Source organism: Asparagus officinalis, chromosome 8, assembly GCF_001876935.1.
Source record: "Asparagus officinalis chromosome 8, Aspof.V1, whole genome shotgun sequence".
In the NCBI taxonomy this organism is placed as follows: Eukaryota; Viridiplantae; Streptophyta; class Magnoliopsida; order Asparagales; family Asparagaceae; genus Asparagus; species Asparagus officinalis.
The window spans coordinates 8,985,584-9,009,963 of NC_033801.1; the positions used below are offsets into that span (position 1 = coordinate 8,985,584).

At 37.1% G+C, this 24,380-nt stretch overlaps 3 protein-coding genes across 9 annotated transcripts; all 3 read right to left on the minus strand.

The window, feature by feature from the left end:
• On the minus strand, positions 1,161-5,241 carry LOC109820810 (probable ADP,ATP carrier protein At5g56450). Its single transcript, XM_020387007.1, has 2 exons — positions 5,071-5,241; positions 1,161-2,050 (listed from the first exon to the last, which is right to left on the minus strand). Exons 1-2 carry the CDS (start codon positions 5,239-5,241, stop codon positions 1,412-1,414), a joined length of 810 nt encoding a protein of 269 aa, XP_020242596.1. The 3' UTR covers positions 1,161-1,411.
• Positions 6,615-12,465, minus strand: LOC109819746 (heterogeneous nuclear ribonucleoprotein R-like). Of its 4 annotated transcripts, none has more exons than XM_020385610.1 (9): positions 12,388-12,465; positions 9,955-10,420; positions 9,755-9,871; positions 9,377-9,517; positions 8,605-8,778; positions 8,299-8,503; positions 7,821-7,978; positions 7,643-7,728; positions 6,615-6,955 (listed from the first exon to the last, which is right to left on the minus strand). In XM_020385610.1, exons 2-9 carry the CDS (start codon positions 10,387-10,389, stop codon positions 6,835-6,837), a joined length of 1,437 nt encoding a protein of 478 aa, XP_020241199.1. In that variant the 5' UTR covers positions 10,390-10,420; positions 12,388-12,465; the 3' UTR covers positions 6,615-6,834. The 4 variants fall into 4 exon arrangements, with proteins under 4 accessions (XP_020241199.1, XP_020241201.1, XP_020241200.1 ...); XM_020385612.1 differs by having other exon boundaries at positions 9,955-10,746; positions 12,388-12,449; XM_020385611.1 differs by lacking the exon at positions 12,388-12,465 and having other exon boundaries at positions 9,955-12,343.
• On the minus strand, positions 13,204-20,763 carry LOC109820713 (arylesterase-like). 4 transcript variants are annotated; one of them, XM_020386908.1, is made up of 9 exons: positions 20,484-20,763; positions 20,284-20,402; positions 20,114-20,196; positions 15,341-15,459; positions 14,894-15,046; positions 14,581-14,745; positions 14,091-14,184; positions 13,732-13,906; positions 13,204-13,589 (listed from the first exon to the last, which is right to left on the minus strand). In XM_020386908.1, the coding sequence occupies exons 1-9, from the start codon at positions 20,680-20,682 to the stop codon at positions 13,572-13,574; spliced, it is 1,125 nt and encodes a 374-aa protein (XP_020242497.1). In that variant the 5' UTR covers positions 20,683-20,763; the 3' UTR covers positions 13,204-13,571. The 4 variants fall into 4 exon arrangements, with proteins under 4 accessions (XP_020242497.1, XP_020242496.1, XP_020242498.1 ...); XM_020386907.1 differs by having other exon boundaries at positions 14,894-15,052; XM_020386909.1 differs by lacking the exon at positions 14,894-15,046 and having other exon boundaries at positions 20,484-20,758.

Below are 24,380 nucleotides of genomic sequence, written 5' to 3' on the forward strand. Positions count from 1 at the left end.
TGATGTTGTCATTTCCATTCATACCCAATTGGTAGGATTGCAAATAAAAAGGGTCTGTTTCTTGGGTTTTAATTGTTGCAATAAGCTTAACAAGCAAAAGCTAGAGGTATGTTTGGCAACTTTTTAAAACTAGACTAGGCTTGAAGTTTATCCAGGCTTTAGTATTGTTGATTGATAAAAATTGGTCCATAAGTGAATCACTTTACTTTAGTTTACTTTTTGTCCTCTAAATTGCTTTAGTTATGTACTTGGAGAGAGTCGGTCTATAAATAAGCTAGTTTTTTACAAAATCTGTTTAAGGAGCAAGTGCGGTGTAATTTTAGTGAGCTGCCAAACACGCTCTAAAATGGGATAAAGGAGCAAGTGCGGTGTAATTTTAGTGAGCTGCCAAACACGCTCTAAAATGGGATATGGTGTAATTTTAGCGAGTTGCCAAACACGCTCTAAAATAGGCTCTACATGGAGTGAAGGTGCGGTCATGTTACCGTGATTTTAATGAGTTGCCAGATACACTCTTTAATGGGCTCTATATGGAGTGAACGTACATTATTTTGGACATTAGCTAGACGATGGTTGGGACCATATCACCTTAATTCTAGAGGATACACTCTTAAATGGGCTCTACATGGAGAGAACGTACATTATTTTGGACATCAGCTAGACGATGGTACATTATTTTGGACATCAGCTAGACGATGGTTGGGGTCATATCAACACCTCTATACAAATGGAAGAATTCAAGATTTACTGTTCATGTCATAATAAACACTACAGTAAATATTAGTACAACATTATTACTGTAGCACACGGGATGCTGTAGCATTTTAAAAGAAAAATTACTGTGCCAGATGCGGGGATCATAGCGTTCTTTGAAAATACTATAGCATTAATATTATAACACGGGTATACTGTAACAATTTAAAAAACGCGGGACACTATAACAATTCAAAAAAAAAAATCTTACTTCAACATTTAAAAACATGATTACTATAGTGTTGAAAAAAATTATCGTCGTACTTTGCACGGACAGCACACTAGTCACCTTAATTCTAGAGGATTCAAATTAGAGATTGCAATCAGTTAATTTAAACACAACAACAGTTTGTGTCTTCTATATTTCGCCTTTCCTTGCAAATGAGCCGAACAATACCACAGCACCCTGACAGAAAAAACATTCACAGGTATCAGAATACAAGGTAAATTCACCTTTGCCGTTGAAAGCAAGTTTACATCCCAACACAGAGCCTTGCCCTAACAAGGCAGTTAAGCCCCTAACAACACACACACACACCCAGGAAAAAAAACCTTCTTCAACAGCGAGATACTTTCTTTCTTTTCCTACAAATATGGGTAAAAACTATCATAACCCTACCCTAGCTTTCTGTGAGCTATAACGAATTCTTCTCAGTTGCTATCTACCACGATTCATGAACTTCTTCACCTCATCATACAAGACCAATATCGCAGCAGCCCCGGTACTCCTAAACATGTTAGAAACTGCCCCTCGATAAAACGAACTACATCCTTCCGTTCTATAAATCTTCCTCCAACAATCCAAAGTACTTCCATACATTCTCTCCTTCGTTCCAGACTGCATCATCATTCGCCTCCTCACAGTATCCAATGGATATGACACAAACCCAGCCATCGTGGTAACTGCTTGAGCCATCACCCACCTCTTCCACAATGCAATATTCTCCGGTGTAGAATCTTCCGACGTCACCAACTCCTTCGCCGTATCAAAGCCCCCAAAGTAGAGTCCGCGGTGTACAATCATGCCATGCAATGAAGCAGGGAGGCCACGGTAGATGCCTCTGATGCCGTCATTTTTGTAGATGGTGGAGAGGAAATGGCAAATACCTCGGAATTGGCGAGCGTCAGACTTGCCAATGTCGGCAGCAAGGCGAGTGTGAGCGATGTCGAGAGGGTAGATTATGACAAGAGTTGTGCAGCCTGCTGCTGCTCCTGCAATGAAGTTCGAGGCTGTGGCAGGGATGAGATGGTTGGATGTTGGTGATTCACTGCCTCTTAGCATGGTTCTGAACAGATCCTGCAACAAGCGCCTTGAATGAGCATGTACAAACAGTAAATCTGTTATTTTGGGTAATATTATCGTTGGTAAAACACCATGAGAATCTCATCCTGAATATGCCTAGTAAGTTCAAAAATGACATCTGTGATGATAAGGGATGACTCTGGCGACTGTATCTCCTCCCATTTGTCTATCGTACCTATCTTCAATCACATTAATATATCTTCTAGATAGTTATTTGTTTCGCAAAACCCACCATATTATCTTTCCAAACACTTAATCAGTAGTATTTCTAAATAAATGAAAGACTTATATTGATCTTTTGCTTTGATTTTTGCATCTCTCCATCAATTGTCTTAGTAGATAAATATCTACAAAGAGGGGACCTTCATGACATACAACTACACCGGTTTCCGTATACAATTGTTTTATTTAATCTATGCTTAATCGTGGTATCCAAAAGTTTTATTGCATGGTTCATAGTTAGGTAAACACAATAGTTTGAACAACTTTGTAAAATTTATCTTCTTTATACTAATCCTACACTCGTTAGGCATTTTCTTTCGCATTTTTTAGTATCCCTATTGAATAGCTTAGTTAACTTCTAACCCATAACTCCAAGATATTGCATACTTTCATAGGAATATTGAAGTTTCAAAGCGATGTGTGGCTTTTCATTTCATTTTTCTCTTAAAGCATTTACCTTCGCTTGTCCTAATTTTCTGGAAGTACCTATCGTTCTCGCCATGCACTGCCTCGTCTGATCATTTCTCTCTCTTGAGTGATTATCTTATACAATATATGGACATGTGATTATCTTATACAATATATGGAAATAAACTACATCTCATTTTAATTTCATCACTTACTAGGACTGTACTGTATTCACTCTTGATACATCTAACATTATTTAATGTCTACTCTTTTTTGTCTAATCTGGGCAAGGATTAGATATACGTCCTTCTTGCCCTCCCAAATTCAAGTTTCTCATGCACAAGTCCTAGCTTTTTAGCCTCACTAACTAACTACTTTCTTCCCTTTCCTTCTAGAGAGGAAATTAAAAAATAAAAATAAAAAATGTCAAACATAGTACATATGAAATCATATAACAATGACATGCAATATGCGCATAGTAGAAACTAGATACGATAAGGATTGAAGTTAGATTATATCAAAAGCCTGATCCAACTAGACATAACAGGAATTCAGTCTAGCATTTTCAGTAAATCTCCTGAAGATCAATCACTCATGAATTACCATCCATTTGAAAGACATTCGTTTAAAAAAATTCTGAAGTACGAGAAAATGTTTTGGCACATGAGAAGTTATGCTACCTAAGTTTGAAGGCAGTCTTTCACAAGTCTTTCTACATACTCCAGTGTACATATACCACAAAAGATCTAAGTATGAATAGATGGGTTCCACATTATAAGCATACAACATATAAAAGAATAATTGAGAGGACAGGTATGCTCCTAAAGGAGGTGGCCAATGATAACAACATTTAGTATTAGATCTCAAGCAAAGTGCATATAGAAGGATTTAATGCTTCATTCCATAAGTATCGATTTCCAGGCTGATCAAGTCACGGCTATAGTTGAAATTTAGCAAAATTGAATATGAGAAGTAAGAAGATTTCATCACATCTGATATAGAGTAAAGTTTGGAAGTTTTCTTTCAAAGTAATAAATGTCATTTAATTTATTTTTCATGCCAGAGCGTATATGGTAGCCCACAAAGCCTAGGACATGTATGTTGGGTCGCAGAAGCATAACTCAGAAAATAGGGTCTCACTAACTAGACTGAATTATCAAAATTGACTGCGACAACATTGTCACAGAGATTGAAGAATAAAAGGGTTCATCATGGACACTGAACGTCACATGCCCTGGTACAATCATTGGCGAGCTAGCGCCTTCAATTAGGGACTGAAGTCGGATCAGATATCTCTTAACTCAATTTGTAGTGATGTGCCAACCTGTAAGCGAATAAGAAGCCCTGTCCTGTAATCCATCCAACTCCTGAAACTCCTTTTACAATGCCAACCAAACACCGGTTGCTGACTTTAAGGGGGTATTATAGTCCGAAAGCTGCTTAAAAGTCAACAACAATAAAGCTTGAGATAGACCAAATTTTACATTCACATATGAAAATGCCTTCTGGGTCACCGCAAACTCCTAATTCTAATTGGACGAGACGATCTTTTGGATCTAAGCATTTATGATACAAATCATAAGCTCAATTCCCAAACAGATTGTAGGACAAAAACATATCCTAACCTAAAAAGAGACATTATCTGATCCAAAGAAAGAATGATACAACTACAAGGTGTAATGAGTCAGCAATGTATCACATAAAGCTAAACCGGCACACCAAAAATTTATGATCCATTGTCCAGTCCCAACAACATGATCTCTTGTTCGATGTTCTCAAGCCTAAGTCAATGGAAGAAGCTACACAACATAAAGCCACTTAGGTTATAAATGTAAATAAATAGGTAGCAACACAGGAGCCATCCTTTTATCCATGATCATAGCTTACTTCGAACGTCCAACCCTAGAAGGTTCCTGTCCCTATACAACTCAGAATTCAACCCCCAAATGAACGAACTGCAATACATGGTTAATAGAAACTTATTGATCTCTTTCCCCTCTTTTGAGGTAAAATAAAGCACGAGCAAGGCGATGATGACCTAGCTAATTGTTATGCCTTCACTCCTCTTCCCTAATTTCCACCAAAATTAACAAACAAAAAAAAGAACCATCCCAAAAAGGCAAATGCTAACAAAACAAACTCCAAGATCAAAATAACATTTTAAAAAAAGTCATAAATGTGAAACAAATAGATTCAGCATTTGAAGTAACTTTGACGTCCTTGGCAATGTTAATCCTTTCGACTACAGTAGTAACTAATGATTACTGTTTCGATCATCTTCCCTAATTCCTACCAAAATTAGCAAATAAAATCAACAAAGAAAAAGAGGCAATGCTACCAATTCGAAGAACCAAGAACCAAAAAAACGTTGCGATTCATATTACCTTGAGGGAGAAATTTAGGGCAACGGAGGGATAATATCGAATAACTCCGGTCCCATTCCCTCTCCACAGCGAGAGAACCCCCTCATCCCTCACCGTCCTCGCGATGCAGTCGAAGAACCCCCTGAACCGGCGGCGGCGGTGGCTCCTCCTCCTCCTCTTCTCGATCCTCATCTTCTTTCATTCCCTCCTCTTTTTTTTTTAACTTCTTGGATTTTTTTCGGATCAGGGCTAGTAATTTTTTTTTTCCCTTTTTAATTTTTTAATTTTTTCGTTTTTTATTTTTTGGATTGGATAACTAATAGCGGGCTTTGCGGGGGGGCTGCAATTAATTTCCTCTCCCGGAGGGTGGCGACTGATGATCGCTTTCTTCCTCGGTTTCCCTTCTTTTCCTCTTCCCTCCTCGTTGAGGATATAATAAGTCGACTCCAGAGAGGCACGTGAGTTGCGGGTGGGTGTCGCTATATTGTGGGATTTACTTGAGACAGGGATTTATCTTTGTTAATTAATTATAATTATTGTTGTTGTTATTTACTTTTTAGAGACCGATGATGATGACACTGCTCTATTTTGGCATGAGATGACCTAACCAGCAAATGGATGAATAGTTAGTTTGGCTACGGGCTTGTCCCCCTCAGTTCAATTATCATGTAGACAAACACCTAAGGAACGTGGATAAGGATTCCTATGCGCTGCTGAGTAGGCTGCTGCGTATTAACACTCTGGTTCTTTAACTACGGCCACATTCAGAGGATCACATGAGAGAACGAGAGGGACGTCGATGGCAGGCACATTGGAGCGAGTTTCGACTGTTTGCATCGTTAACCACTGTTAGCGGCGCATGCTTGGTTGTCTTCGTCAGGATCTGAAACCTTGGAAAGTCGAGGACGAAGACAGGATCTGAAACCTTGGAAAGTCGAGGATCGAGGGATCGACGCGTTGCTTACCCTTTTGACAATGAGGGAAAGGCTCGGCCTACAAATCTCGATTCACGCTTGCTTGATCGTCTACCTCAGGATTTGATATCTTGAAAAGTCTAGGATTAAGGGATCGATGCCCTACTTTCCCTTTAGGCAGTAAAGGTCATGCTAGGGCCACCAATTTGGTCCTTCTCAGGTACGAGGAGACAACAAGCATCAAGAGTTTTGAGCATCACCACTGCTTCCGGCTCTGAACGATGTAAGATTCCGGGTGGGTGTAGTCTTGACAATCATCCATTATCAATTGTGTATGTAATACGTCACGTAACCGAGGCAGAAGCATTTGATTTGCTTGCCAGTATGAGAACAGAAGACCAAGATCAGAAGGGGGGAAAACATTCGTTGGTTTATCACAATAATACCGGTCTCTATCTAAGAACATGATGTTTGTCTGACGTAAGAATCCAGTTAGCACATTGCAACTGGGAAAAGCAGCAAGATTCATTCCCTAAGACATCCACAAAGCTAGAGCAGCCATAGATACCTCAAAAACCTAAACCCTTGATTGGAGTTTAGGGTCATCTCAAAATAGCGAGAAATAAAATATGGACAGGCATAGAAATGGAATGTCAAAAATGTAAGGAATTACTCTTCTACTCAATAAATGCCAGAATACTACTCAATACCAACCGAGTCAGGCCACAAGACAAGGGGATTCACCAGCCTTTCTGCTAATCAACTCCAACAACCTTTTTACTACAAGCTGAACATCCATCGACACAGATAACAAAGGTTTACATGCACAGCAGATTCTCTACCACCTGCCAGCAATATGCTGTTAATAATATTAATATGGTTGAAACCTGCGGCCACGAGAATTATCATTGCCTTTGCGCCCACCGCTACTCGAGCTGCCACCCCGACCACCACCTCGCTGTTGTTGAGGCATTGGTGCTCCAGGCTGCTGCCTGCAAATGACGTACATACAGACTATTAAGACATTGTGAAGTGATGCCCTGAACAGGATTTAAAAGTCCAGGTGTTCAAGTGGTTTATTGAAGTGTAAATTCCACAAAACTTCCCAAAACATTGAGGTGTCCCCAACAAAGCCCTCTGAACTTTGTTTTTCCCACAAAACCCCAAAATTATTGCCACAAACCCAAGCCGCCCATTTTTTTTTTTTTTGTTTAATTCATTTTCCCACGGAACACACAGAAAGCATTTCCTGCAATTAGAGGACCTTATTATCTTTCCAATCCTGTTATTTCCATGTCTTCTTTGGGGTCATCTTCTCTTCTTCTCCTTGCTTTTTGGGGGTCTTGTGAGAAAAAGTTAAGTTTTGCTGTTATTTGATACTCTTTGGAGTTTTGGGGCTTTGTAAGCCCAATAAAGTTCATGGGGTTCCAGGAGATATGCCCCCAAAGTTATTGGTGGTTTTGTAAAATTTACCCTTCCTAGACTAAAGAAATAACGTTCAAGTGAGTATTGCATTGGAGAATAATGTAAAGAGGACAAATGGGTGGTCAAGATCACCACGTAAGTACATCTCAGTGATCACATGCAAGTTTGGTGTTGACTTGGATAATGCTTGGGAATCTTACTGTCTAATTGAGGGAATAGCAAATCTAGTTCTGTTTCATTTGTTTTGTACTTACAGCACATAGCCAACACGCCCATCTGGCAATATCATAGGCACCATTGCCATGCCACCAGGAGTTTGCCCTCTTCCATACATCATAGGCTGCAATAACATCAGGTATGGCATCAACTACTTTGAATATTGAGATCGGTACAGATTTGCATCATTGTAACGTGATAATCAGTATATTATACCGGCGCGAAACCTGGAGCAAGTCCACCAAAGGTCCCTCCCATGACACCATATCCACGAGGTGCAAAATTGGGTAGGAGGGCACCCTTGTGAGCATTAGATCCCGTATCAACTTTCTTATCAGACGGTGGCTTTGCAAGAGAACATTCAAGAACGTCACCTATCAATCGGAATAAACGAAAAGATGTTTAGCAGAATAGAGATATCATGAAAGTAGCTAGGAATAATGTCCCTATTGTCACACCAAATCTTCAAAGTTGTGGAAAGGGCTAAGGGTTGGAATTTTGTACTCTAACTTGCGCCGATAGGTTTGATGGCCCTTTCATGGGCCAAAACCTGGACTCACTAAGCAAAGCAGTATCTTTTTTTAATCCGCTTTAGAAATTCGTGGCAAGTAAAACTCGAAAAATGGGTTAAAAACTCGATGTTGTGGTGAGGGGTAAGGGTTGCAAGTTCAAACACCTACAAATAAGTAATCACCTCTCAGCTCATATTTCTCAGTATTCTTCAGCGCCTTCATGGCTGTAGAACGCTCTGCAAAGTGCACAAACCCAAACCTCTTCTCCTGTCCAGACTTGGCAGGGGGAAGCACCACCTTTGTTATCTCACCATGATGCTCAAACAGCTTCCTCAGCTGATCCTGAGTCACATCCTTTGGCAAGTTTTTTACATAAACTGCCTTTATCTGCAGAGAGGATAGACACCAGAAATGATCCAAAATGTATATAACAAAAAAATTAAACAAAAGGGAATAGGAACAAGCAAAATGATTGCTTAAATTGATACCTGAGAATTGGATGAAGAGTCTCCACTTTTAGGATCAGCCCAACTAACAGTAGGCGCATTATTGTCTAGCTTGAATTTCGCGCTCGACATTTTCTTTTTTGAATATTCTGCACATGCATGGTTGTAGTACTCTACAAATGCAAAGCCACGATTACGGCTTGAATTTTGGGGATCCTGTAACATTAAAACGATTTTGTCAAGCTAACTTTTATGGGGCCAAATCCAATTAAGGTAGAGCAAATCACCCACTTCTGAAGATTAAAAAATAAAGAAAAATTCACCAGATGTTGAACAGGCAGGAGTATGAGAGAAGTGAAACTGTGAGCGTGTGTAATTTTTTGAGCTTGTGTGCGTGCGTGTGTGTGTGTGTGAGAGAGAGAGAGAGAGAGAGAGAGAGAGAAAGAGAGAGAGCTATTACCATCATCAGATCAACAGTTACTACTCCTGGACCAACCTTTGTCACTGCCTTTCTCAGATCATCCTGCAACCAGTTTCTAGGAACATTACCTATGAACAGCCGATGCTTTGCTTGAGAAGTAGAGCATTTGATCTTTTTCCCCTGGTAAAGATAAAGCTTTTTTAATTAAAAAAATTTATCTTTAATTATACTGCATTGGTAGTAAGTAGTAACAACATCCGTCTCACCTAGAAAATATGCATCTAGTGGTTTGCATTTGCAAACTTATAGACTATAAAACGTTAAGACGTGCGTGTGTGTGTGTGTGAGAGAGAGAGAGAGAGAGAGAGAGAGAGAAAGAGAGAGAGCTATTACCATCATCAGATCAACAGTTACTACTCCTGGACCAACCTTTGTCACTGCCTTTCTCAGATCATCCTGCAACCAGTTTCTAGGAACATTACCTATGAACAGCCGATGCTTTGCTTGAGAAGTAGAGCATTTGATCTTTTTCCCCTGGTAAAGATAAAGCTTTTTTAATTAAAAAAATTTATCTTTAATTATACTGCATTGGTAGTAAGTAGTAACAACATCCGTCTCACCTAGAAAATATGCATCTAGTGGTTTGCATTTGCAAACTTATAGACTATAAAACGTTAAGACATGACGGAGCAGCAAAATCTACTTTCCAGAGAACTAAGAAAAGTCTAACTGCAAAAAGAATAAAATAATTTTATACTAAAGAGTTTCTACCTTAAGTTCAGTGTTATTGAGATCTTTTATGGCTTTGGCAGCCAATTCTTTTGTTCTGAAAGTGACAAAGGCAAATCCTTTGTTCTCAGATGAATCCTTGCCTTTCATCATCCTAACCTGTCATCATCAGAATCGGTTATTAAATAACATAAAGGTAAACCATATCAAAAGTTTAAAATTCATCAGGATCACAGGTATACCTCAGCAACTTCACCAACCGACTCACAAAAGCCCTTCAAATCCTCTTCTGTTGCATCAGAAGGAAGTCCGCCAACATAAACCTCAGACCCATGGGGAGGACGAGCAAGGAGTTCAGCATGCTCCTTAATTTCATCGTCATCCCTATCATCTTCCTCATCAACTTTCATGCTATCACTACCTGTAGTTGCTTCTGCATCACCATCATTAGCAGCAATAGTCTCTTCTTCGTCTTCTTCATCATCCTCTTCCTCCTCTATCACTTCCTCTTCTTCCTCTTCTTCTACCTCCTCCTCAACCTCCTCATATTCAACCTCCTCTTCCATTGCTTCCTCATTTTCCTCAAGGTTCACCTGCTCCTCTGGCTCGATTGGCTCGACTGGCTCTACAGGTTCAGCTGCCTTGGCAACTGCAGCATTTCTTCTCGTCCTCGGCATATTATGTATCTAAAAGAAGCTTGCAAGGCCACTGTGACAGAAGCACGGCAGGCAGAAGCATTTGCAAGAGGAAGCATACCAACACAGAAAGGAGGAAAAAAATAGAAAGGCCAACAGGAGGTGCAGAGTAAGAATCTTGATTCAATCCAAGCCATGGAATGGCTCAAAGGAGTTTCAATGTGAAAGAATTTATGTAGCAGACGATAACAAAAGTAGTAATAACAGAGACAGGAAAGAGAAATCATATCACAATGACAAACAAAGTGGACGATATCAACCGGAGGAAACCGATAAGAATTTCTTGCTAATTAGATACCAGGGTGACGTCCAAAATATACTCTCTGGTTAAGTGCATATCTATTTATGTTCCGGGCATTGAATCAAAAAAAGAGGGGGGAAGAACAAAAAAAGCAATGATGTGAGAAATATGAAAAATTAAAGTATCGGCATAGATTTAATAAGAACAAATGCAAACAACTATAACTTTTTCTTGTATAGGCTCAGTTTGTCCATTTCCACCAGCATCATTAAACACTATATGAAGGGTAATCCAGAGTTTGAAAGGCAAGAGGCAACAACAACAAAAGAGACAGTCCAAGTAATATTAATGGTAGCAGACAGCTGCATTGCATAAATACAATTAACAGATAACACTTTTCAAGTTTTAAAATCCAAATGTATTTCAAGACATGACAGCAATAACAATACAGAAAGTCGGTAGTCGCACAATGCGTATCCAGTTATCAGCATATAAAACACACTAAATGAATCAAGGAGGAATCACAATGCCTTGTACATATATAATAGCTACTTGTATTCAAGTGTCCAGTCGGATAATAGTGGATAGCATTTAAAGCTTTTTAAGTCACAAAGAAAACATAGGTGTGTTTTAAATTTAACAAAATTAGTTCCGAGTTACAAAGGTATAACTGTCTTAGACCTCAATTTTTGTGGCTGATCATACACGCTACCAATAAGCAGTAATCCCTTGTAAGAGGGATTAGTGACTATAGAATGTCAATTTAGAACTGCGTGTGAGAAGAACTCATTCAAACAAGTAACGATGGAAAACTAATGTTCCTTCTTGCTTATTCTGTTTACCGCTAGAAACAGGTGGGATTATTTAAGCCACATAAAAATCAACCAGTTTTAAAGAAAGAAAAGATCATGCATCTAGCAGTTCAGGAAAAAGTTATCATCTACTCGTATGACTGCAAAATTACACTGACATAAAATTTTCCAGCGGAAAAGCGAAACAAAACTTGTTTCTTCATAACATCATCAGGCGAAAGTAAAAGAAAGCAATACTCTTTTTTTTTCTCCATTCTTTTGACTTCCAATAAAACTAGGATCAAACCCGGCAGCTCTTTCACTTGAAAACTGACGATGGAAAGTGATGCCAATGTAACTAAACTTGTCAAAGCTACAAAACTGTAGCAGCTCCCAAGAAGAAATGAAACATCATTCTCCCAAACCAGCTAAACCTCATCTAAGTAGCTCATTCTGCGCTCGCGCGCGAGGAAACTTGTGCAGCCATTAATTTTTATCCCCAAAATCTTTCGACCATGATACTAACGGGCTCTAACCGAAGCCACTCTCAACGCTTGTTGAGCTTATTAGTTCAAATTTTAGAGAGTAACTAACTATTTTAAATGCAAAAAGATGAAGCAAAAAACAAACTAGTACGTAACGCATAAAATCCTCCAGAACCCTAAATGCGAAACCCCCAAAATGACACCTCTCTGTCAGCTGGGTCCAAATTAGAAACCCTAGAGTCCCTCAAAATCCCTAATTTAGCGACTAAATCTAAAATATTTAAGGGATCTTTCACATTTGACTCCACTCACTTCCAAAACTTCGAAGAAAATTCACTGAATCGCCATAAAAAAAAGGCATTGAAGTTGAGAGTATTTCGCATAAAAAAGGCATATTTTAAAAAAAAAATGAATTGAGCTGATGCAATTAAGGAAGGGAATCATAGGACGGAGGAGAGCTCACCAGAGAGGAGGATGAAAGGAAATCGAAGAGAAGCGAGAGGCGAAGCTTCGGGGAATTTTTGGGGTAAATTTCTATCTGTTTCGTATATAAACATGGGAACCCTAAAAGTCAGAATCGTATGTATATTACATGAATACCCTCAAGACCTAACTGTTCGAATCGGGTCCTCGATTTAAACCGGACCCGTTATGTATCAAACGTAATTTTTTTCCCCCTTTTTTCTGGTTTCTATAATCTTTTACTTCAATTAAGAATATTTTACTAAATTAGAATTTGTTTAGTCTAACAATCTTTGATTACACAATCTTTTGAAATTTACAGAACTTCCTTATTAAAATATTTGTAAGGTGGTTGAAGAGGATTATTATTTCATGGGCATAAATGAAATTGAGAAAAAGGAACATAATGGGAAGAATTTTTGAACGATGTATACGTATGACCAAGAAATCTGAATTTCCTTAAGAAATCTACATTAAAATTTTAAAAATTAGCAAATCGTAAGTGGATGAGTAATAGTCTTGGTTAATCTTTTATTTTATTTTATTTAAAAAAAAAGTTCTCCACCTCGATCGTCTCTCTTTCTCCTATGCAGATTCAAGTTGAGTAAGCAAACCTTGGGAATAAGACACAACAATCTTAATCTCTGAAAGAACTCACACTTTCCAAATTAATCTTACAATAGGCAACATTAAAACCTCCAAAATACAAATATGAAGAATACAACCTATTTCTTTCACAGCTGTGGCAATACTTCTTCTCTCGTTACCACGGCCTCCTCGACAAAAATTTGAGCTCCTACTTGGTGGTGTATCCATATTCACTGCATATAATACCTTTCGATACAATTCAATAAAATCTGCGGATGCTAATTTCGCAGAAATTGTGCACAAAACCAAGCAGACATCATCAGTACACTGAAAATGTAGATAAGGTTCGGCTTCCTGCCTTTCACAATGATTCACCCACAGCGAAGAATCGGAACTTTTACAAAATAAGCTGGATAATAAAGAGAGTAACCTTTAGGGATGCATGATACAAATATTTTGTTCAGCTAAAACAAGACATCTAGCAGTTAGAACCTCTAGAAATGCTTTTCATAGATCCAGTTCATTCCTCTGCAATGGACTCGGAAGAAACACCACTTTGTAATTTTCTTGCGCGGGAGTGAAGAAAATTCTAGGCATCTAAGCCTTATCTCCGACCTGTAGTAATTTGAACTTGCAGTCATAATAAGACTATGCTTCGAGAGTATTATAAGCAATCTTTTGAATAATCTCTTATAAATATATTTCCAAAATGACTTCATATTCTTGAAAATACAATCCTAGTTTGTCTTGATGATACCTGGTTAGATTTTAGGAACTCTAATACAACTGAAACCAGTTCTACTTGATGAGCAGAATACCCATGGTCAGCACCCTCAACAATATGCAATTTGTGGTTAGGTATGAGCTTCGCAAACTCTGATGCATCTTTTACTGGTATAATTTCATCAGCTGAACCATGAACCGTCAATACCCTGTCCATTATAATGCCAAATTTAAAATCTGTTAATAATAATAAACCGACGGAAAAAAAAAAGAACGAGAGAAAGGATATGAATCTATAATGCAACTGGTCATTCATATGCTATGAAGTTTAGAAGATGAACCATATCTATAAAAATAATGCTCCTTTAAGTAATAATGGCATTTTAATCTAACCTGCAATCTCTGTCAATCGAACGTGCAGCTGCATCCATGTTAGTGTTTAGCCGATCCATTAAACTTTCTTTGGTTACTCGATATTCAACTTCTCCTATAAAAGATTTAAATGTTAGCATCCCATTTATCATCAAAAACCAGTATCAATTTACATATTAGATGCAAATTTTGGTAAACAAGATGTAAATGAGCATTCTGAGTCGTAGAGTTTAAAACAATTAGAAAATGCCTAATATTATATCACAGAAAGATGCTTCTTTCTCTCATTTGGTAGATCACCATGTCGCAGCAGTGTGAAAACTTCAAAGAATAGACTCTTAAATATTTCCTATCCTCTTATAATGCATTGGACATGCCACTGGATAATAAATAGATAATTGACTCAAGTTTATACCGCTACACCAAAAATATTAAAGTATGAAGAGGACCACTTTTGTTTCTTAACCATATGTTGTTTCTAGAGTTATCAAAGTTCTGTATTGGGGATTACCACTTTTTTTCTTAATGTCAATAAACCCATCTTTCTTGATTTGCTGCATAAATTCTTTCCCAAGGCGATCCTCGATGCCTCCTTTTAAATCATAACGGCCAGAAACATTGATGACTGAATGGACATCATGATAGATAGAAGCATATAAGAGCACCACATCTCCTCCTGCAAGAATCTCTACATCACTGATTAAATTCTTCAAGAGCATAGAGTTTCTAAATTTCAAAAACACCATAGGTTAAATGTAGTTGCAGTGCACGCTAATGTCAATTAATTGTGCTGAATATCTGTCAAATATTTCGGAGAGCCTTACTGCTCAATAGATGGCTGACATTTTGATGGAAAACAAGCTTGTTGATGATGATGATGATGATGAAAATGCAAAGTAGTACACATTTAGACCATTGCCGGTGGTGATCATAGAGACAATGACACTGGTTTCGTCTGCCAGCACAATAAGATGCAGCTGTTGCTTAAAATATTCAGAATAAACAAGAAATCAAGTTCAGTGCAAAACTGAAATGCTCCTCAAGAAACATATCATCACAAATAATTACGATATCTGCAAGATCAACAATAGAAACTTTCATCAAATAAATGAATACAAGGTTTAGTTTGTCCTTGATAGAAGATCAGTTTTTTTTTTTTTTTTTTTGAAAATATAGCTTCAGCATGTCTCCATTCTATATTTGATGAGGAGGATTGCTTCAACATTACAACATGAACTTAAAAGCAAAAAATTTGAATGATAAGCACTGACCCTTGCTGTGCCCAAGAATAGCAGAAACTTCCTGTGTTTTGGATAAGTGTTGGATTACAGCATGTAAATCTTCTACTTCTTTGTGATAGTTTCCATACTCGAAAGTGCCTTCACTTTCCCTGGAAGATGAAAGATGTATCGCACTATCACTGTAGGAAGATGTATAGTAATGACGTACGAAAAAATGTTACGGCTATATGATACCGATTAGAAAGAAAAGTTTGCAACAATTATTAATTTGAATGGCATGCAACACATTATGAAGATAACTTTTAGGTTGGACATGAAACTCTAGCGTGCTAGGAAATTAATAGACCAAGACTAAAAGAACATAAAGGTTGCATAAATTTTATTCCAACTATTCTAGACAATTATCAACCTTCAATGCGCAGATTACACACTCTTGTTTTGTAAAGCACTTCCAGCTCTATGATATTAAAATGGACATTCATTTCTTTCAAAAAGTGGTCAGAACAGAGGACTAATTTCCACAAGAGTGCTTTGGTGTTTCCGGTGACTTTCAAATTAGTAAACGAGCAAGATTTATGTACTTTGGTAATTTGCAACTTTATTAGCTTGAACATGGTAAGTGTTGGCGTCTGTGGTTAAATTTGGAATAATACAGATATAAAGCACCAAAAACTAAAAAGAAAGCTGAAGTGCAGTAATTTAAAATTTTTAACTCAGCTGTTGTGCGTTTGTAAAACGTTGTGCTTAAAGCAATATTTGGTCTACTCCGGTGTAAGGATCCCAAGGGCAAATTGCTTTCAGGAACAGCAGTACGGTACTCTGGTGTGCACCGACCCAGTACTGTCAAGATCTCCTCGATCTATAGGACCTTTCGGTCAAGGCAACGATCTCCTCAATCTATAAGACATTTCGGTCAAGGCAACGATCTCCTCGATCTATAAGACCTTCTCGGTCTAGGCAGTGTTCCTACTAGCACCAGCTATATTTTACAACATATATATCAGTATATATATTTTGTATTGGTTGTTGTTTTTGGAATGAATTTTTCTTAAGAGTTTGGGCTCTATTTATAGCGTTTGGGAAAACATTACGCACTAATAAAATAATATTATTTTATTATGCATGTGGGGCCAACGTCCTAATTTTTCTTCGAGTTTGGTACCACTGAAGAAAAATAGAACCCATATTGTGATTAATTTTCAACAAGTTAGGCTAAGGTCACTTGTGGTGGGGCCCACAAGCTTTAAAAAAACTATCTAACAATCCCTCACAAGTTTTTTTTATTTTAAATTAATGTCGTGTAACAGTATCGTCGTTTCAATCGTTATGCATAAGGTAGATGTCGTAAGGACTTGAATTCCCCTTAGACCAACTGAATAAAAAATAGGTGCATGGTGTCGCAGAGACTTGAACTAGCACATATCTAAAAATCCAGCGATCACACAAGATCAAACTCATATGTGGTAGTTTTTACTTTGAACCACACTTGCTTTTGCCTTTGCCTTTGTCTTTGCCTTTGCCTTTGTCTTTGCTTTTGTCTTTGCTTTGCATATTTATGGCATGTGCATGTCCTGGTTTCTGCTAGGGCTCTATGTATCTTTCCGTAAGACACCATAGGAGACGGTCAAATCTCCACCCATGCATAGATGAGTTCTTTCGGCATGTTTCCTATCAAACATCCCGCATCCGAAATGCTTTAAACTTATTAAGGCTTAAGAACTATCATCTCTCATGATAGGATTCTAGGTAAAAAGATCAAAGTTTTACCCGGATAGTTCAGCTAGGTAAGGATAGTACTATAGGGAGATCAAAGTTGAATTAAGTACCACATTTCTTACGGAGCGCGTTACGCAACCCCTAAACCTTGCCTTAGATACCGACTAATCCAAAAAAATTTGAACCCCCATTAGGATTTCACTTATAACTCTTACTTGACTTTTGAACCATTTATTTTGTCATTAGTAGCATAAGCTTTGAACTAATAACTAGATGTAAATGATAAGTATTTGTAAGACTCACTAAACTTTGTAAATCTTACTTGACTTTTGAACAAATTATCTTATCATTAGCAGCATAAGCTTTGAACTAAAAACTTGATATAAATGGTAAGTATTTGTAAGACTTACAAAACTTTAAAACTCATTTCAGCTGACGTCCTTTCGACTATATCTTTTTTCAGACCCTTAGTCAAAGGATCAGTCACATTCTCTGAAGATCGGACGTCAATCGCAAAGATGACTCCTTGACAGATGAGCTCTCTCAAATAGTCATGCTTCAGACGAATGGTCTGTTTCTTTCCATTGAACATTGAGTTCGCTATCACAGCACTCGCCGCTTGATTATCACAATAAATAGTAATTACGCATTGCGATTCTATCAATAGAAGGTCTCAGAGAAAACAACTTAGTCATTCAGTTTTATCTTTTATCTCTTGTAGCACAGAGTGCGAAGAATTCAGATTTTATCGATGACTATGCAATCATAGTCTGCTTCTTAGACTTCCACGAGACGGCAGCCTCACCCGTAGTAAAGACAAATCCTTCAGTAGATCTGCACTCATCTGGTTCTGAACATCAGCTCGCATCTGAATAGCCTTCGATTACAGCCGGATATCCAGTGTAGAATAGGCACAAAGCTATAGTTCATTTCAAGTATCTCATCAATTTCTGGACAGCATCTCAATGAAGCTTTCTAGGATTACGTGTGAACCTACTAAGCATTCCTACAGCGAATGCAATATCTGACCTTGTGCAGCTCATCGCGTAATACTGGTCTTCCAGTGTTGGTCGAATCTTCTTATTGTAATCGTATAGCACTGATAGTTCTGGCAGGTCGTTATAGCCATACTTTCTTAGCATGCTTTTGACATAATGAGATTGAGACAATCCAATACCCTCTTCAAAGTATATAATTTTGATTCTAAGAATTATGTTTGTAGTTCCAATGTCCATCATGTTGAACTGTGCTGAAAGAACTTTCTTGGTAGATATTACTATCTCCAAATCACTCCCGATGATGAGCATATCATCTACATAGAGGCAGATAACCACCATTTTTTCTTCAGCGATCTTGATGTATAGACACTTGTCAGATTCACTGACTTGATACCCATTGTTACGAACAACTCCATCGAACTTCTCATGCCAGAGTTTCGGTGCATGTTTAAGTCCATATAGAGACTTAACAAGTTTACAAACTTTACCAGCTGGAGCATCAAGTCCTTCTGGTTTCTCCATGTAGAGACTTAAGAAGTTTATACCTTATTTCTGAGAAAATCCTTTTGTCATCAGTCTTGTTTTGTACTTTTTAATAGTACCATCAGGACGAAACTTCTTCTTGAAGATCCACTTATAACTGATAGGCCTTGCACATTCACGTATATTCACCAGCTCCCAAATATGATTTTGGATCAATGAATTCATCTCATCCTCTATAGCTTCTTTCCACAGAAGTACGTCTGTTGACTGCATTGCTTCCTGAAAAATCTGTGGGTCTCCTTCCACATTATAGATGATGAAGTCATCTTTAAAATCTTTCTGTCTCCTGACACGCTTGGATGGTGTTTCAGTAACTTCTTTATCATTGCCACTTTCGATTTCTCGCGAAACTAGCTCCTCTTGTGCATCTGACGTACTAGCATTCTCTGCTATATCTTTGAGCAATAAGTATTTATTTTTGATAAACTTATCCTCAAGGAATTCTGCATCTCGAGCTTCAATGATGGAGTTGGTTCCAAGGTCCAGGAACCTACAAGTATTGTTATCTTTAACGAAGCCAAGAAACACACATTTGTTAGCCTTTAGTCCGAGCTTAGGTCTTCTGATATCTGAAATTCGAACATATGCGAGAAGCCCCCACACTTTGAGATTATCCAAAGGGTCTGAATATCCCAACCATAACTGATGAGGAGTATTATCAGTTTTGGAGTAGGGTACTTTGTTTAGAATCCAGTTTACCATCAGCAAAGCATCTCCCCAATAGCAGGTAGGTAAACCAGATACGATTAGCATCGAATTTACCATCTCGATCAATGTGTGATTCTTCCTTTCTATAATCTCATTAGATTACGGAGAATACGGAGCAGTAGTTTCAGCAATGATTTCATGCTCCAATAGATATTGGTTATCTTCTTATATTTTAAAGCTTGTGGGCCCCACCACAAGTGACATTAGCCTAATTTGTTAAAAATTAATCACAACGTGGGTTTTATTTTTCTTCAGCGGTGCTAAACTCGAAGAAAAATTAGGACGTGGGCCTCATATGCATAGTAAAATAATATTATTTTATTAGTGCATAGTATTTTCCCAAACGTTATAAATAGAGCCCAAACTCTTAAGGAAAATTCATTCCAAAAACAACAACCAATACAAAATATATATATAAATATAGCTGGTACTAGGTCGGTGCACACCAGAGTACTGTACTGTTGTTCCTGAAAGCAATTTGACCTTGAAATTCTTGCACCAGAGTAGGCCAAATATTGCTTTAAGCACATCATTTTACAAACGTACAGCAGCTGAGTTGAAAATTTTAAATTACTGCACTTCAGCTTTCTTTTCAGTTTTTGTTGTTTTATATCTGTATTATTCCAGGTTTAACCACATGCGCCAACAGTAAGAAACCCAAAATTTCTGCTTAAAGCATGTATATAATAATAATAAGGAGCCATATGTGATTTACCCAAACCCAAAAATTGAATTAACTGAAGGCATGCTTGAAGACATCAAAAGAGCAAAAAGAAAAATTACAAGAAAAGTGCACCAAATAAACCACAAAATAAACTAAAGTTAAATTGCAGCTTACCCATTTCCAGAGAAATCAAAGTGAAAGGCACTAATTCCTCGTCTTGTTAAGGCACCAATAAGATTCAAAATTATTTTATCTTCCTGCATACAGCATCATTCGCTCAAATTACACACTCACAAGTGAACCAATTACTTATAAAAATGCCAACAATATGTAATTTAATCCACCTTTTTGCTTCGAAATCCATGGCACAATACCACAACCTCCTTCGACCCAGTTGAGTGCAACACCCCAACAAGCTTCTCCCCTTGCTTGTTTGGTATCTCCATCCTTTGTTGAGGAACAACTAAAACACACAGAAAAAACGAATCAAATCAAATATTTGAAACAAACCCAGATTAAATTATTATAGATTTGCGTGAGATACCGGGATCTTGATCGGCCATTGCCTCGGATGAGAGCGGCCGAGCCTGACAACGAAACGAAATAGGGTTTTTGGGAGTGGGTTGAATTGGGTTTTTGATCTGCTGGCTCTGGTGATTTGCTTCGATTGAGCGAGGGACGAGAGTGAGAATTTTTCGTGATGGGGCTAGGTTCGCAGAGAAAGTGAGGGGAGCTGCGACCATTTGGAAATATTTTACACGAACTTTATAAACGAATATTCCTGGGGGGAGAAAACAAAGATTGGACGCATTTTCCCAATTTCATTGGTTTGGGATGCATCAACACGTATTGAATGGACACAATTTCATTAGAAGTTTTTATATGGTATAAAATCCTATTATTCACAAAAAGGTGATTTTGTTAGTATCTCATTTGCATGCTCTGCCTTCGTCAATTTCCATCTGTAAATGGTATCCATATATAACTTGGTTTCTGATATAAAATTTGACTTATTAGGATGTGAAATTTGGTGCTGGAAACAACTTGGGCTCTAAGTTGTACATCTAAGCCGGTTCTGGTGGATTCAGGAAATCCTAAAAATGAACAAATATCATGGTGATGTGTGGATTGGGAACTTGTTTTGTCACGGGATTAATTTAACTAGTATAGTTACGGAATGTAACAATCTAGCAGATTATAGTGAGCTAATTTTTCAACAACATGTTCGTCTTAATTTGTTATCAACGGCTCTCTGATACTTATTTTATGTTAGGGAACCTATCATTTAAGGTGGTATGGGAATAAGACGCAACAGCAAATGTACATAATACCCTTCAACTTACTAGTTATAGTTTTATTAAAACTATTTAGTTCCCAATTAAGGTGGCTAGAAACAAAATATTAGTAGAGCTGTATTTTAGAGCAACGGAAATTACAATAACGCAACCGATTCTCCTTTGTTAATTGGAGGGGTCCGGATCCTCTACGGCCCAAGCTATATAGGAACGCTATAATTCGGGCCCACCGTTAGCTATTGACTAATCTTATAGCCACATATGTACTGAAGTTCTTTCAAAAATTGTTGGCTTCTCTGACTTATGGGGTGCTGGATGGGGTTACCACCGTTTAACTATTAAGAAATGATAGGGGCACACCCTTGTACACACCACCAACCACACTCCCTCACTATCTACAGTGCAAGGGCCCCACATATGATTTTTAAAAACAAATCACATGTGGGGCCCCTGTACTGTAGATAGAGGGAGAGTGTGGTTGGTGGTGTGCCCAAGGGTGTGTCCCTAACACCCCTCTTAACTATTTTCTAAAAGAGACTAAATAGTCACATCTCATCTCCTAAGCCAGACACCTTCCTTCTCCTTCAACCACTCGTCTCACCTAGGCCTGTGCATGCAGGCCGGCTCGGAAAACGGGGCCCTGGCCGAGCAAAACCGGAGCCCGGGCTCGGGCCCGGGTCGGCCCAGATTTTTCAACTTTTTTTATTTTTTAAAAAATCTCTTTAAATTTTAAAATATACATAAAAATTACAGAAAATGCTAATAAAAAACAATAATATTATAAAAATCTCTTTAAATTTTAAAATATACATAAAAATTACAGAAAATGCTAATAAAAAACAATAATATTATTAATAACTTGAAATGACATAAATTACAAACTAATAAAAAACAATAATATTATTAATAACTTGAAATGACATAAATTACAAATACAAAAATTATAAAAATGAAATATGATAAAAAATACTTCTTTATTAATAATCAGTAAATCATTTATAAGTATAAATTTATTTCGGAATCCATCGCATCACTATAGAGTACATCCCAACTAGGTTGGCACCTACTCACCTATATAACTATCATTTGCAACTATTTTCAAAATAATTCATTACAAATTTAAAGCTATGAAATAAAAATTATAATTTGATGAATATTGTTTAATCTTGATATTTATCTGCTAGTCCTAACTCTTCAAATTTATCTTCAATTCTAGCCATCCGATCGATGCCTTGCGTTCGCTTCTCGTACCTCTACAAATCTTGTAAGCACATCACCGCTTGTACAGTATACGGATCTAAGCATGTCCTGTGGTCGTCGATCAAATGTCCTGCTGTGCTGAAGGCGAATTCCGAAGCTACCGTCGAAACCTGCACTGTTAGCAAGTCATGAACCATGGTGGAAAGTATAGGATATGAAACTGATCTATATACTCTCCATCATTACAAAATATCTAAAGCATTCCCTTGACATTTAACTAAAGAAACAGAAAAATATTCATCTATTTCAGAAACATCTAATGATGATCCAAGTCCAGATCCACCAGTTAGCTCAGCTACCATTACATACTTATCTTTTCTTTCGAAGCCCGAAGCCTCATTGGTTGATCCAGCTCCTGCTGCTCTGTCAAATGCCGTCACGAAAATCACGCTTACTCTCAATAACTTTTACCTTGGCCTGAGCTTGAAGGTGTCGAAGTTATAGACTGTTGTGCAGCTACACCATGTCTAGCTGCATATTCATCATATAAGGTTTAAAAATAATTTCTAATAGCTAAATAATAAGAAGTAACAGTAAGGGTGGATCTATCATCTAAGTCTATAATCTGTTCACCATACAATAATTGTAACAAATTTCGGAAGGCCGATATCCTTCAAACATGGATCAATAAAACCCCAAACCAAAAAAATAAGAAATAGGCCTAAAATACTTATTAAATTTGCTCTCCATTTGAAAAATTATAGCTCCAAAAGTATCATTCATACGATATTTGTTAAAAAATTTGAATATTTAAACTTTGTAAAGCAACTAGAGTAATAGTTGGATAATAACAGGCAGATAATAACATTATAGCATCATAAAAAACTTGTAACATCTTATTTAAATTATATATAATTGTCCATTCATTTTCAGTTATTCCATAAGTGCTATCAAAGCTAGAACTAGAAGCATAATAATTTATAAAATTATTTATAACTTCTTTATATTCTATTGCCACACTTAACATTGCATAGGTGGAATTCCACCTATGGTCAACATCTTATGGAATTAGTCTAGGCTTATAATTTTTCTTTTACAAAATTATTTTCATCTTTTAATTCTTTGTTCAGAAGCATTATGCATATTAACAACTGTTCTAACTTTTTCTATCATGAGTTTAATTTCACTAAATGTACTTTGAACAATTAAATTTAAAATATGACAGATACATCTAATATGAAAAAGATCATCATGATATGGTAATGGCAGAGTTGTTTTGATAAAATCAACAGCTACATTGTTATTACTTACATTATCTAGTGAAAGAGAAAATATTCTTTGATCAACAGCTACATTGTTATTACTTACATTATCTAGTGAAAGAGAAAATATTCTTTGATCAATTTCTAGTTTTATAAGTTCTTCAATTATTAAATATCAATTTCTAGTTTTATAAGTTCTTCAATTATTAAATTTGCAATATTAATACCAGTATGTGACTCTTCATTTATAATAAAGGAAACAACTCTTTTAAACATTTGCTAATTTTTATCGATCCAATGTGATGTGATACATAAATAACCAGTTTGCGCTCTAGATGTTCAAATATCAGAAGTTAAAGAAAATTTACAGTTTAAATTTTTAAAATAAAAAATTATTTTTCCTTGGTCCTTCTGATAATGTTTTAAAATATCACGTTGACAGGTTTGACGAGAAAATTTTGTAAATACGGGATAAAAACCATCTCTAAACATATCTTTAAATTCATCATCTTCTACTAATTTAAAAAGAATGTTTTTAAGAATGATAAACCTGATTACGTATTTCCTGGCTCGGACAGCGTCATAATTCTAACTACCGAGACTACCAGAAGAGGAGAATTGGGAAATCATAGATTGTCGGATATCACCTTGAGGATTCTAGCATTTGTTGTGTTTTTCTATATG